Below are 15,578 nucleotides of genomic sequence, written 5' to 3'. Positions count from 1 at the left end.
ATAGGGTCTTAAAGTTGTCCAGCCTGAACTAAAACTTGTGATTCTCCTGCCTCAGCCTCCTATGTTCCTGGGATTATAAACATGTGCTACCACACCTGGATATTGGAAGAATTAAGACTTTTAAATATCCATTCTCCCCAAAGAGATTTATAGATTCAATGCTAAATCCATTAAAATATCAATGACATTTTTCACAGAACTAGAGAAAACGACCCTAAAACATATAGGAAAGAACAAAAGGCCCTGAACATCCTAATAACCTCTAACAAGAACAAAGCTGAAGGCATCACACTACCTGACTTCAAAAAACACTACAAAGCTATAGTAATCAAAACAGCATGACGCTGGCATAAGAACAGATGTATAGACCTATGAAACATAATAGTGTGCCCAGAAGCAGCCCCATTAATTTATAGACAAATGATTCTTGAGAAAGAAACTTGTGTTAATCAGCTTTTCAATGCTAGAGCTAAAATAGCTGAGAAGAACAATTTCAAGGAGGAAAGATTTGTTTTGTCTTGTAGTTTCAGAAGATTCACTGCATGGTCAGTTGGCTCCATTGCTTTGTAACTGAACTGAGGCAGAACATTTCGGTGGAAGGGTGTGGCAGAGGAAAGCTGCCCAGCTCATGGCATCTGGGAAGCAGAGAGAGAGTGTGCCCAACAGAGAAGGGGCTGAAGAGAAGACAAATCTCTCCAGGGCACTCCCCAAGTGACCTACTTCTTACAACTAAATTCCACCTCTCAGTAGTCCATTCAGTCATCAGTGGATTAATCCACTTAATGAGGTCAGAACCCTCATGATTCAATCTCTTCTCTAAAGCCCTACCTGTGAACACATGAGACTTGGGAGGGCAAAGTCTCCAAAAACATACATTGTCAGTGACAAGAACATATATTAGATAAAGGGTATCTTCTTTAATAAGTGGTGCCAGAAAAGAGGATATGTACATGGTGAAGATTAAAACTTGATCCTATCTCTTTCCCTGAACAAAAATCAACTTAAAGTGAATACAAGACCTAAATGTAAGACCTGAAACAGAAAATACTACAAGGAAATGTAGGGGAAACACTCCAAGACATTGGCATAAGCAGTATTCTTTGTATAAGACCCCAAAATGCAAAGAAAATAAAAGCAAGAATAATCAAACAAATTATATCAAACTAAGAATCACTGTACAGAAAAGGAAATGACCAAGAGAGTAAAGAGACTACAGAATGGGAAAAGCTATTTTTAAATTATGTAAGGAACTTAAAAACTCAATAACAAAAAAAAATAATAATAATCTGATTAAAAATAAGAAAAGAACATGAGTGAATTCAAATGGCCACCGAATTTATAAAAAAAATATACAACATCACTAGCCATCAGGGTTCAAAACCACAGTGAGATATCACCTCATCCCAGTTTAATTGGCAATAAGACAAAAAAAATGCTACAGAGAATATGGAGAAAAAGTAACTAATGCATTGTTTGGGGTAGTATAATCACTGTGGAGAATAGTATGGGGAGTCCTTAGAAAAGTAAAAATAGATCTACTATATGACCCAACTCTCCCATTTCTAAGTATACCCAAAGAATATGTGTGGAGAACATTCTTTAAGCTTATTTGACAGCAGTCTCTGACACCATGGTTTAAATAAACCTAACAGTCCGGAAGGAGAAACTTGCCATGGATTGTAGGCCTTTGCAGTTACTGAGGCTGAGCTAAGAGCTGAGGGAAAGCTTCGCTCAACAGGCATCACAGCTAGCTGCGGTGTGAGTTCCCCAGGCTGCCTCACCTCATGTGTGCTGGAGCCTGCCCTTCCCCCAGTCCTTTGTCTCAGACTTGTTTGTGGACAGAATCACTTAGGGATACTTGGTTTGTTTACATTAGTACAACTTATAACTTACCTATGGGTTGGTTCTGTTATGTTTTAACAAGCATCTTAACCTGATTGGATAATGTGCCTATATATGTCTTGTACAATCATAAATAAAATTAGATCTGTGCCTTCCAAGCCTGGTCATTCAACATACAAAAATCAATACGTGTAATTCACTACATAAATAGAGTTAAAGACAAAAATCACACGATTATCTCAATACATGCAGAAAAAGTCCAGCACACATTCATGTTTACAACACTAGAGAAACTAAAGATAGAAGGAACTTGCCTCAATATTGTAAAGACTATATATAATAAACCCAAAGCCAACATCATACTGGTTAAAGAAAAACTGAAAGCATTTTCTCTAAAAACAAAAACAAGACAAGAGTGCCCACTCTCATCACTCCTATTCTACATAGTTTCTCAAGGAGAAACTGTAGCCAGAGCAAGAAAAGGAAATTAAAGGGATACAAATCAGAAAAGAAGTCAAGTTATCTCTGTTTGCTGATGACATAATCCTATATTTAGAAGACCCAAAAAAAAACTCTACCAGAAGACTTCTAGAGGTGATAAACAAGTTTGCAAAGTAGCAGGATACAAGATCAACATATGTAATCAATTGATTTCCTATACTCCAATAATGAATCTGCTGAAAAAGTAATTAGGGAAACTATTCCATTCACAATAACCTCACAAAATAATGAAATACTTGGGACTCAGTCTAATGAAGGGAAAGACCTCCATAATGAACACTATACAACAGTGAAGGAAGAAATTGAAGAAGACCTTAGAAGATAGAAAGATGTTCCATGTTCTTGGATAATCAGATTAATATTATCAAAATGGTCAAACTACCAAAAGCATTATACAGGCTTAGTGAAATACCCATGAAAATATCAATGATGTTCTTCACAGAACTAGAAAACAACAGTTCTAAAATTCATTTGGAAGAATAAAAAACAGACTAGATGAGCAATCCTGAACAAGAAGAGCAAGTCTGGAGGCATCACAATACCAGACCTCTAATTATACTACAGAACTGTAGAAACAAAAACAGCATGGTATTTGTGCCAAATCCAACATGAAGACCAATGGAATGGAATAGAAGACACAGCAAATGTTTTCTCTGATATGTGGAAGCTAACCCACAATAAGAGGCAGGGAGAGATGTTCAGTGTATTTGGCAAAGGGGAATGAAGGGAAGGGGAGATAGGAAAAGGAAAGACAGTGGAATGAATCTGATGTAACTTTCCTATGTACATATGTGAAAACACCACAGTGAATCTACATTCACAAGAAATTTATTTTTTAAAAAATTATGGGTAAATAGCACAAAGATCAAGAGAGAGAATGGAGCATATGGTGGGAAAACGGAAGGAGAAGCAGAGGCCCCAGGGTCCTAATTAAAATAATATGTATTACAAACTTATATAATTATATCAGAATGGATTCTATTGTCATGTATAACTAAAAGAATCAATAAAATAAAACTGTGTATGAGTAGGGAATCAATATTTTTTTGGAAAACAAAAATAAAATAATAAAGCAAGTATTTACTACAAAAAAAAAAAAGAAGAAGACACAGAGACATCAGTCAGATACTGTCAACTGACATGCCAAACATGCCAAAAACAGACACTGGGAAAACTCAACAAACATGCCAAAAACAGACACTGGGAAAAAGATAGCCTTTTTAACAAATAGTGATGGAAAACTGAATATCCATATGTAGAAGAATGAAACTTGACCCCTTTCACCCTGTATGAAAGTCAACTCAAGGGGCTGGGGTTCTGGTTCTGTGGTAAAGCACTTGCCTAGCATGTGTGAGGCACTGGGTTCAATTCTCAACACCACACATAAATAAATGAATAAAATAAATGTACATCAACATCTAAAGAATAAATTTAAAAAATCAATCCAAAGTGGCTCAAAGATCTGGAATTAGGCAAGATACTGCAACTTCTAGAAGAAAATATAAGCTCAACTCTGCAGGATATTGATTCAGGAACTGACATTCTTGACAAGACTCCTAAAGCACAAGAAATAAAACCAAGAATCAGTAAATGGAATGTCATCAAACTAAAAAAATTTCTGCACAGCAAAGGAAACAGAGCATGAAGAGAGAGCCTGCAGAATGGGAGAAGATTTTTTCCACCCAATATACAAAGAACTCAAAAAACGTAAAACAAAAAAGAGAAAAAGAAAAAGAAAGAAATGCAATTAATATATGGCCAAAAGAACTATACAGGCACTTCTCCAAAGAAGAAACACAAATGACTAATAAATTATGAACAAAATTCAACATGTCTAATAATCAGGGAAATGCAAATCAAAACTACATGAATGGGATCCTAATAGTCATACTCCATGTATGTATAATGTGTCAAAATACACTCTACTGTCATGTATATCTAAAAAGAACCAATTTTTTAAAGGCTTGGAAATTTTAAAGTAAATAAATAATACCTACATGAAGATTTTCTCTCCAGTCAAAATGGCAATTATCAAGAACACAAATAGTAAAAATATTGGTGAAGATGCAGGAAAAAGGGTACACTCGCATATTGTTGGTGGGACTACAAATTAATGAAACCGTACTGAAAAGCAGTAGTCCCAAAAAGCTAGGAATGGAAGCACCATGTGACCTGGCTGTCCCACTCCTTTGTATATACCCAAAGGATTTAAATCAGCATACTGTAAGAATGCAGCCACCTCAATGTTTTTAGCAGCACAAACCACAATACCCAAACTATGGAACTAGCCTAGGTGCCCTTCAACAGATGAATTAATTTTTTAAAATGTGATATATATACACAATGGAGTTTTACTCAGCCTTAAAGAAGAATGAAATGGTTGCATTTTACAGTAAATAGATGAAACTGGAGAACATCATGCTAAGTGAAAGAAGCCAGACTCTAAAGTCAAGGGTCACATGTTTCTCTGATATGCATAAGCTAGACAAAAATAAGGAGGAAAAAGAACAAGGGGGGTGCAGGATTCCCAATAAAACAGAAGAGAGATCAGTGGAGTAGAGGAAGGGGATTGATGGGGAGACAGGAGTGATGGGAAAAGGAAAGAATGGTGGAATTAATCTGACCTAACTTTCCTATGTATATGTCTGAATATGCCGTGGTGAATTTTACCTTAATGTTTATCCATAATGCACTAATTTAAACAACTATAAATACATAAATTAAGGATTACTAGAGTTCAGAAAAAGGAACAGAGAGAAAGAATAGGGAGGAAAAGGGGAAGTACTTGGGACTGAATTGGAGCAAATTATATTCCATGTATCTTAAATTATGTCAAAATGAACACTAATACTATGCATAACTTAAATGAATAAACAAAACATCAAAAATAAGAAAAGACAACAGTAAAAAAAAATGGATTTATTTAATATGTGTTTTAGATAGATAGGAAGCCCAACTAATGAAATGAAGATGTAACTATGCAAAATTGAATACATGAAGTAGAGTAATAAATTGTGAGAATGTGAGATGGCAAAGAGTCTTGGGCTGGATAGGAAACTAGGCAGAGTAGTAACTGTGAAGACAAGTTAGTTTAACAAGGTTTATAAATGTGTCCTTGAAAATAAGACTAATGCTTTTCTTCTGATACAGGGAAGATCGCATTCACAAGAATGATCTTGCACCTGCTGTTTTCACATGTCTTTAAGTCAAAATAGTCAATATACCAGAGCCACATGTTTTGAGATAGGATCTTCTTAATTCCTTTACATCATTCTCAGTAACAAAATATTTTAAACTTTTCTTTAGACTCAGAACCAAAGATGACTACCATCAACTTTGTAACCAAAATTATTCTAGCTCGGCACAGTGGCAACTTGAACAGTTAGAACAATCCCAGCAGCTCCAGAGGCTGAGACAGGAAGGTTGCCACTTCAAAGTCAGCCTCAACAACTTGGTGAGTCCCTGTCTCAAAAGAAAAATTAAAAACAGGTTGTGGATGTGGTCCAGTGGATAAGCGACCCTGGGTTCAATCCTTGGTACCTCCAAAAAAATTGTTCTAGAAAGGAAAAAAAGGAAAGCCCTTCAATTAGGTTAATCATCCCTAATGATAAAATCTCTCAATAAATGAGGTATAGAAGGAACAGGCCTCAACACAAGCAAAAACAACCCACAAGTTAACATCAACTTAGGACAAAAGTTGAAAGCTTTTCCTGTAAGATCTGGAATAAGAAAAAGATATCCACTTTTTCCACTCTTTTTGGTTGAACTTTTTTAGCCAACACAATTATACAAGAGAAGGAAATAAAGGTTATCCAAATTGGAAAGTAGAAAGTAAAATGATAGCCATTTGCATATAACATAATCTCCCTTATAGAAAACCCAACAGACTACACCAAAAAAAAAAAAAAAGAAACACTGAAACTGAAAACAGCATTCAGTTGGATTGCAGTATACAAAATCAACATTAAAAAATCAGCAGCATTGGACTGGGGTTGTGGCTCAATGGTAGAGCGCTTGCCTAGCATGTGAGGCACTGGATTTGATCCTCAGCACCACATATAAATAAATAAATTAAATAAAGATTCATCAACAACTAATAAAAATACATTCTAAAAAATCAGCAGCATTTATATGCATCAAAAACAAATTACTAATGCAAACTCCATTTCTCACTTGTGAGGTTACATTTGCCAGACATTCAATGCAAACTGCACATCCCCCTGAGTTCTCTCCCTTTCACAATTCACAGGTGCCATCTTTGAGTTGTTCCCAAAATTCTTTGCTCCTCAGCAATGCCTCTATAGAGCACAAAAATGGAGTTTGCATAGATGGATTTTCTCTGTCAACCTACACTTCCACTTCTTTCCTGCCTTCAACAGCGTTGGCCAATAGCAGGAGTGGGCTTTTCTGTCTCTACCTTGAAGATTAAAGAGGACCACTCATTTGCAATTTGTGTTCAGTAAATCTTTGAACACTGGAAAGGAGAGCTGGCTTATAAATCAGATGACCAGAAGATGGGGGAAACAGTGTGAAACGCTAAAAAAGAAGGGCTCTTCTACACCTGCATTCGAATACTGACTTCATCACTTGGTATCTGTGAATTGTGTAAATCATATAACTTTGCTGTAACTGGACTTTTGATTTGTAATACAAAGATTAAAATATACATCTCATAAAAATTACAAACTGAAAAAGAAATCGAGAAAGCAATACCATTTCAACATCTATAAAAAATATCTAGGAATAAGTTTAATCAAGAAAGTGAAAGATCTCTCCAATGAAAGTCATGAAACATCAATGAGGGAAATTACAGAGCACACATAAAAATGGTAATATATCACATATTCACAAACTCAAAGAATTAATATTGATAAAATATCCATACATCCCAAAGTGATCTACAGATTCAGTTCATTCCATATCAATATAGCAATGACATTTTTCACACAAATAGAAAAAATAATCTTAAATTTCATGAGTACTACAAAGGCTCTGGGAAACTAAATCAACCCTAAGCAAAAAGAACAAAGCTGGAGACATCACAATATCTAACTTCAAATATAATACACAGTTATAGTAACTCAAACAGCCTTGTGCTGTCATAAAAGCAGACACATACATCAATGGAATGGAATAGAAAACCTAGAAATGACTCCACATGCTTACAGTAAACTGATTATTGAAAAAGGAACCAATAGTACACATTGGGTAAAGGACAGTCTCTTCAATAAATGTTGCAGAGAAAACTGGATATCCACACACACAAGAAGCTAGTCCCCTATGTCTCACCATAACAAAAATCAACTCAAAAGGGATCAAAGTCTTAAATATAAGACTTGAAATTTTACAACTACTATAATAAAAAAAATTAGCAGAAATAGTTCATAGCATTGGTATAGGCAAATATTTTTTATAAGATCTAAAAGCACCAGAAACAACAAGCAAATTAGACAAATGGGATTATATCAAGGAAAAAATAAATGGTGTGAGGAGACAACCTGCAGAAAAGGAAAAAATATTTGCAAACTACTTATCCAATAAGGGTTGATATCCAGAATATACAATATTCAAAAAACTCGAGTCAAAAACACAAATAAGTTGATTTAAAAATGGACAAATAATCTGAATAAATATTTATCCAAAGAAGACAAATATCTCACAAGTATATGAAAAATGCTAAACATCAATAATCTTTAGGGAAATTAAGAACAAAAACACAATTAGATACCATTTCACCCAAATTAGAAGGCTAGCATTAAAATGGTAAATAAATAAATATGTCGTTTAAGATGAGAAGAAAGGGGAGCTCTTACACAGTGTCCATTTCAGTGTGAAGTAGTACAGTCATTATGGATGACAGTGTGGTGATTTCTCAAAAAATTAATAATAGAACTACCATGTCATCCAGAAATTCTACTGCTGTATATATATCCAAATGAAAGGAAATCAGTAGGTTAAAGAGATATCTGCACTCACATGTTTATTGCAGCACTATCTCCAAAAGCAAGCTATGGAGTAAACAGGTCCAGGAATCAATGAATGGATTAAAAAAAAAAAAAAAACCTGTGGTACAGGGCTGGGAATGTAGCTCAGTGGGCTTAGTGGTAGAGTACTTGACTAGTACATGTGAGGCACTAGGTTCAATCTTCAGCACCACATAAAATAAATAAATAAAATAAAGGTATTGTGTCCATTTAAAAAATATATAGTATATACATACACATAATGAAAAGTTATTCAACTGTAAAAAGACATTCTGTCATTTGCAGTAACCTGGATGAAGTGGGAGGACATCAGGTTAAGGATAGTAAACTGGAAACAGAAAGACAAGTACCACATGTTCTTACTAATATATGGAAGCTAAATAAGTTGATGTCATAGGAGTGTAGAAAAGTGGTTACCAAAAGCTGGGAAGGGTAGAGTGGTAAGAGGATAGACGGAGACTAGTGATTGAATAAAAAAATGTATAGAGATAGGAGGAATAAGTTTAGTATTCTATAGCACAGTAATAATACTTAACAGTAATTTACTGTATATTTCAAGAAAGGATTTTAAATTCTTGCAACTCAAAGAAATAATATGTTTGAAATGATGCCTATAGTAATTATACTGATTAGACATTACAATTATATAAATATATCAAAGTATCATTGTACCACATAAATAGATACAATTATTATGTCAATAAATATTTTAAACCCCAATTATCTTATTGTGAGTGTCTTGATTTTTATTTCTATTTTACACTACCATTAAGGCATTAAATTGGTGATTTTTGAATTACATGTAAGTAGCTTATAGTGATGAAATTTTTATCATGGTAAAATGCATGTGACATAAAATTTACTATTTAAACTATTTCAAGGATATTAATTGCATTTACATTGATCATAAAATATTTCTCACAACAAAGAGGAATTATGATGTTATATTTATAGAATTTTCTTTTGCTAAAAAGGACAATATAGGAACAACTTTCAATACATAAATAAAACAATAGAACTGTATGCCTAAACCTTATTCTCAACTTATGGTATTGGAGGGTGAGAATAAATGAATAAGGTGACCTTTTTTTCAATGTGAAGAGCGGTGAACTCTGAAAACTGCCTCCTCCTAAGTCCTCATGGTGATGCGTTTAATAATTAACCAGTATAGAATCTGTTATCAGAGGATAAAATACACAAATCATATCTAAGATTAATCATTATTAATATTGCTTAAAACATCATCTTGCAGGCAAGAATGGACTCCTATTGTGGTTTCTTTCCAGCTGACCACAGACCTTGCTCAGTAAAACACACATGTGGGTGAGCACATGTACACACACACACACACACACACATACACACACACACACATGAATTCCCTGTACCACACGCAGCATTCTACTCCTCCTCCATCACCAGGAACCCTCTTCTCTAGGAGGTGTAAATATGCTGCTGTCATTCTGCCTCAGTACCTGTTGCTGCTTTTTAGACCCACAAAGAAGTACATGTGACGGAAGAAAACTGAAAGACTAATAATTCAACTTAATTATGGAGCAAGCACCAAGCCCCTGACACCCATGGGCTCCTCTGCTTCCCTCTGCTTCCTCTAACTGCTTTGTTCTGTAGACTTTATTTAAATGGCCCCTCTATAAGATGACTTTCAATTCCATCCATCAGGGACCATGCCCTTTTCTGAATGTGAACATGTCTCCTATACTCATCCACACACTCTTCTTCAGCTTGTATTTCTTTATATTACATGTATTATCATGAGACTGAATATTTTGTGTATTGAATCCTTATCTCCTTAGCTATGTGATAAACTCACATGGCTTAGGAATCTTTGTTACCCTAACACTGAATTCAATAATATGTAATAAATACTAGGAAATGCTCACATTTCACTAGTAAAATAAATGGCACCTAATCTAAGAAATTTATTGCAACATTGACCTAGCTTGATGGAAGAGTAATAGTGAGAGGCAGCATTTTCTCTCATGAATACTGGGATGCCAATCTGGATTGTAAAGATAATGAGATTATCTCCTTAGTCATTGATACGTGAGGAGCAAATGAATTATTCTTTGTTTTTTATTTATTTATTTTATTGATTCTTTTATTTGTTTTTACAAGTGCTACTGAATCTTCAAATCCCTCTCTTCTATTTTTCTAAGAATACCTAAAAGGAATGTAACTTTAAAAAAAAAAAAAGTCTTAAATTCTTTAAACATTTATTAGTGGCACCAGTTTTACAGTGGTGATCTTAGATAAAAATAGGAAAAATTTAAAATATTTTTCTTCTGGTTCATGAGTGTGATAGTCACACATGAGACTGAAAATGGAAATGTAAATCTGAACTGGCTCTGAGAAGAATAAGAAGGTTATTGTCAAAAAAATAAAAGTCAAAATGGTCAAAGACAAAGCAAAAATCCCTTTGGAAGCCTTTGTGCCTTACTAACAGGGATAAGTTGCTCACGAACATGGTAGCAAAAACTGGAAATGGACAAACTGGTCCTTCTTAATACCCCACAGGCCTGGATAGATCCCAGAGTGGCCAGTCTGTGCCTTGGCATGAAAACATCCATGGAACTGAAGAATTTTTAACTGATTTGAGTAAGTTTCCTACCACTGGGCTCACTCAGTCCTTACTTTTTTCCAAATATGCTGAACTGCAGTTTCCCAAGAATGCTGTGCTAAGCTTTAACCCTTCTCCCTTTTGTTATAAAAGCCTCGTTTCTGTTTCATCTCAATAAAACATTTGTTCAGGGGCTGGGGATGTGGCTCAGAGCACTTGCCTAGCATGTGGGAAGCACTGGGTTTGATTCTCAGCCTTGCATACAAACAAATAAAATAAAGGTCCATTGAAACTAAAACAAATATTTTAAAATAAATAAACATTTTTTCACATTCCAAATTGAACTTGCTTCTTTGATCGCCACTTAACTTCATTTGTGATGTTTGATTCAAATCATGCAGTAAAAAATGCAAGAGACAAGAAATGCCCTCTTCTTTGCTAAATAGCAGTGTTGAATGGGACATTTGTACTTTTCTCTGTAAATTTTATTCATATTTATCTTGAGAGGGTATGTTTACACTCTGGAGACATTCGTGATTCAAAACTCTACTACTCTATGAGACAGGGTCTCTGATTCTCCCCTTTTTCCTCATTAATTCTTTGTAGAGAGATCTAAGGGAATTGGGTCCACCCCATAAAACAATATCAAAAGTTGATGCATCCCACTCTCTGATCTCAGTACTCTGGCCCCATCAGACAAACTATTGAGGCAAAAATCCCCAGAGGCAATGAACTCACAGAGATTTTCACAGCCACACAGATAAGGAGCGACAAGGCGGAGAGGTAGATCTGGAGTCGCTTCCCTCCAAATCGCTTCCTGAGATATTCTGGCATGGTCATCACCTACAGAGACAGACGTCAACAGGAATTCATCTTCAGACCTATTGCATTCAGATTGGCCAACGCTCATTAAGCACCTATGGACAGTTAAATACTGTACAGCATGCCTTGGAAATATAGAGGTGAGAAAGGCACAGTTCCTTGGTAAGATGGCAAAGCTAGAATGAACACAGGCACTGGTAGCAGATCATATTGGGTAATCCTCACAGCCCCACCATTTTCCAGATCTTATGATCTTTGACAAATGACAATATTTTTGAATCTCTATTTTCCCATCTGTAAAGTGAATATTTAATTAAGTACCTACAAGAACACCAAATGCCTGGTAGACACTCAACAAATACTTTTTTATTTTACCAATAGATTCACAATTGATTAAAAACAATATTACTTGCAAATAATGAACAATAATGATTATACAATGCACTAATAAATGAAATAATTGCAAATTTATACTTGGGCATTTATTTAAAAGGATGATATAATTATAGAGAATACCATAAAATTTCTACTTAGAGAAATACTTGTGGTTTTCATTATTGAAGTACAAGATTAAATACGCAATCTTTTATCACATCAGTGGTATCACCTAAAAGTAGAATATATAATTAAAAGAGATGCAGGGTTGAAACCCTGACCAAGGAAAGAGTGAAGAAAAAGTGTGTAAAATGTATGCATGTGTGTAACAAATGCTTGCTTAAGATATTAGCATGGATAAAAGAGAGCCAGGTGCTGTGTATCTGGCAATGGGGAAAAGGGCTCAGGAGTATTTCAAAAATCTTCAAAGTTGCCCCTTCTATCACAGGCCCAGAAGCTTAGGAGGACAGAATGCTTTAGGGACTGGACCTGGTGTCATCTCCATGGGTTTGCTGCCCAGGGCCACCTCAGTAATCTGCTCCACACAACCCACTACATTGCTTCGCTGCCATATCAGTGGCTTAATTAGGACCAAGCACAGCTCATGCTGCCACTACAAAGGAAGCAAGCATTGGGCCTTGGTGGCAATCATCTGGTGCTAATTCTGCAGGCATGAAAAATATAAGAACCATAGAGTAGGGGCTGGGGAGATAGCTCAGTTGGTAGAGTGATTGCCTTGCAAGCACAAGGCCCTGGGTTCAATCCCCAGCACCCCCCCCCCAAAAAAAAAAAAAAACTATAGAGTAATGGAGAAAGATTTCAAAGGAAAGCTTGGGAAGCTGGGAAGAGGTCAGCCACAAGGATGGAGCTATCAGTCTAATGACTAATGGAGCCCTGGGTGGAGCCACAACCAGTACCCTAGAACTGTAGAGAGAACAGCAAAATGCAATGTCAGTCTAGAAATGCTGCAGGAACTTGACTCCAATCCCTAAGAGTCACCTCATGGAAAACAGAACCTAACCAAGTCACAGCAGCAGAGCTATCCAAGGACCTGAGGTCAATTTAGAGGTTAAGGATTTAATTTTTCACCTGCTGGGTGTCTGTGTCAATTGGACCTGTAAGTTCTTTCCTTTGGTCAGTCTCTACCCTTTGGAATTTGAATGCTCTTATCCCAATCCCACTATTGTATCTCAGAAGTAAAAAACTATTTTATTTTACAAGCTCACACTGAAAGGAGTTTGCCTCCAGTCTCAGATGGGACGTTGGACTTGCACTTTTGAAATGATTCTACATTGGGGCTATTCCTATGGAATGAATGTATTTCACATTGTAAGACAGACAAGAACTTTGAGGGTTAGGGAGCAAATGCTGTGGTGTGGTTATGATTTGTCACTCAAAGGTTCATGTGCTAGAAATTTTGTCCCTAGGGTGGTATATGTTAAAGTGATTGAATCTTTAAGAGGTGGAAACTAGTGGCTAGCAAATATGTTATGGGAGTTCCACTCTCATGAATGGATCAGTGGGTTAATCCTCATGAATGGATTGGGTTACTTCTTAAGAGAGTGAGTTGTTACAAAGCAAGGCCACCCCACATGCCTAGCCCCTTCTGCTTGCAACCATTTCCTTTTCTGACACCTTCAAAAGATGCAATCACCATGCTCTTGAACCCTAAGAATTGTTAGCTAAATAAACCTCTTTTCTTTATAAAGCACCTAGCCTGAGGAATTTTGTTAAAGCAACATGAAATGAAACAAGGCAGAAACCTAAAGGTACAAAACTCAACAATTTCCAAAGAGAACTCATTGTTGTTTTTGTCATCCATTACATGACTTCCCTCTGAAAAATACCTGCTCCATTGATGGTGTCCTCATGCATTCAAGTTATTCGCTTTCAATTCTCAGAATTGTTCTTATGCTTCTCTGTATACTACCTTTGCATAACTCTTTTCTGCAGTCACACCTGTCACCCCTACCTGCAAAGCAGTTCCCCTTCCTTTCTGCTTCCTTCCTGCAGCCTCTGAAGCAGGTTGTAAACATTTTCCTTTTGTGGACCCCCTCCTCAATTTTATTGTCAACTCAGTTGTCCTTAGTTGTATGCATGGAAATTCCTAAAACATTAATTTGATCATGACCCTTGAATTCCTGAAACCTACATTGCCCATTTCTAGGAAGACACAGGGCACAGTTTTTAAGCCTACAATACCTATCCTTTCACAATGGAACTCCACCTTCACCTATAAACTGATCTCTATCTCCCACCACCCTCCCCCATACACTCTCTATTTTACACTCACCTATAAATACTCCAGGCTTAGGAAATTTTAGCTTCCATGAATTGTTTTCTCTGACTATCCATTACCTCATTTTTCTGTCTACAGAATATTACCCTTCTGAGAAGCTTTCCTTAAAGCACATGGGTGGCCCCAACTTCAGGGTTCCTGTACCAGGCTGACTTCTACCATGATGGTCATTGTGCAGGGCCACTAAGATTCCTCACCTGGTTGCAGTTGCATTCTACACTGGGAGTCCTTCTAGGCAAAGAATTTGGTTTTTGTCACCTGGATATTCTTAACAGTAGACTGAGTACCCAACTCATGATTGAAATGAAACAATAAATGGATAAAAGAATGTCTGGAGATACACCTGAGAGATTTACCTTGAACACTTGAGGATACTCACCCCTCCCTTGATGTAGATGGGGACAAAGATCCACCCTAGAACCAACACCATAAACATGGCCTGCAAGGAACAAAGTATAAAGTTAAAGTGTAAAGTTAAAGTTAAATGGGACTTATTGTTTCATGACCTCTGAGTCTGAAAAAAAAGAGTTTGCTCAGATCCTGTCCCATTCAAATAATTATGATCCTCAGACAATTGTGGGTTCCTTTCCTGTGTCTGTTTAACTCAGAAGTTGCTTTTCTGGAACTTAGGATGTGAAGATAGGTATAAAAAAAATTAGAGAATAAGAGATCTGAGTCTAGATTGACTACTAGAAGATCATTCAATTTTTGTCAAAAGTCCTTATCCTTGCCAGAATTATTTACTGAATGACAAAGCAATAAGAAAGAAATTTAGAGATAGAAGAATATTCCTTCTTGACATCTTGAGTGTATGTTTGTGTATATCATAATATACTAATAACAATATAATAAAGCATCATATGCAATGTGTACAAAGAGGTTTTAATACATAATTTATTCCACTCTTACAAAGAGGGAAGGCAAGTGTGATAAGCACAGTTATTCCTATCTTATTTAGTGCAAATTGAGAATCATAGAGATTAGTAATGCTTAAGGTCACAAACTAAAAATGGAACAGCTGAGTTATCTGCAGTCTGATAATCACACCCAGCTGGACCACACGTCACTCTGAATAGGACTCCAGAGGCAGAGTCCAAAGCACTATCGACACGAAACTCTGTCCACAAAGCAAATCTGGAGGTTGGGTACATAATGGAGTCCTTGATATTACTAAAGT

General features: G+C 36.1%; 1 protein-coding gene across 1 annotated transcript in view; it reads right to left on the bottom strand.

Moving 5' to 3' along the window:
• The window catches only part of LOC306667237 (solute carrier family 5 member 4), a gene marked incomplete at its 5' end in the record, with an annotated part of 59,253 nt that overhangs the window by 39,949 nt on the left and 3,726 nt on the right, over positions 1 to 15,578 (bottom strand). Inside the window, 2 exons of the mRNA XM_079149713.1 lie at positions 11,644 to 11,748; positions 14,781 to 14,840. Coding sequence (XP_079005839.1) covers positions 11,644 to 11,748; positions 14,781 to 14,840 — 165 coding nt within the window. The remainder of the gene's footprint in view (positions 1 to 11,643; positions 11,749 to 14,780; positions 14,841 to 15,578) is intronic.

The sequence above is a fragment of the Sciurus vulgaris genome, assembly GCF_902686455.1.
Source record: "Sciurus vulgaris genome assembly, chromosome: 8".
Taxonomy (NCBI): domain Eukaryota; kingdom Metazoa; phylum Chordata; class Mammalia; order Rodentia; family Sciuridae; genus Sciurus; species Sciurus vulgaris.
This window is presented reverse-complemented; position numbering and strand designations above follow the sequence as displayed.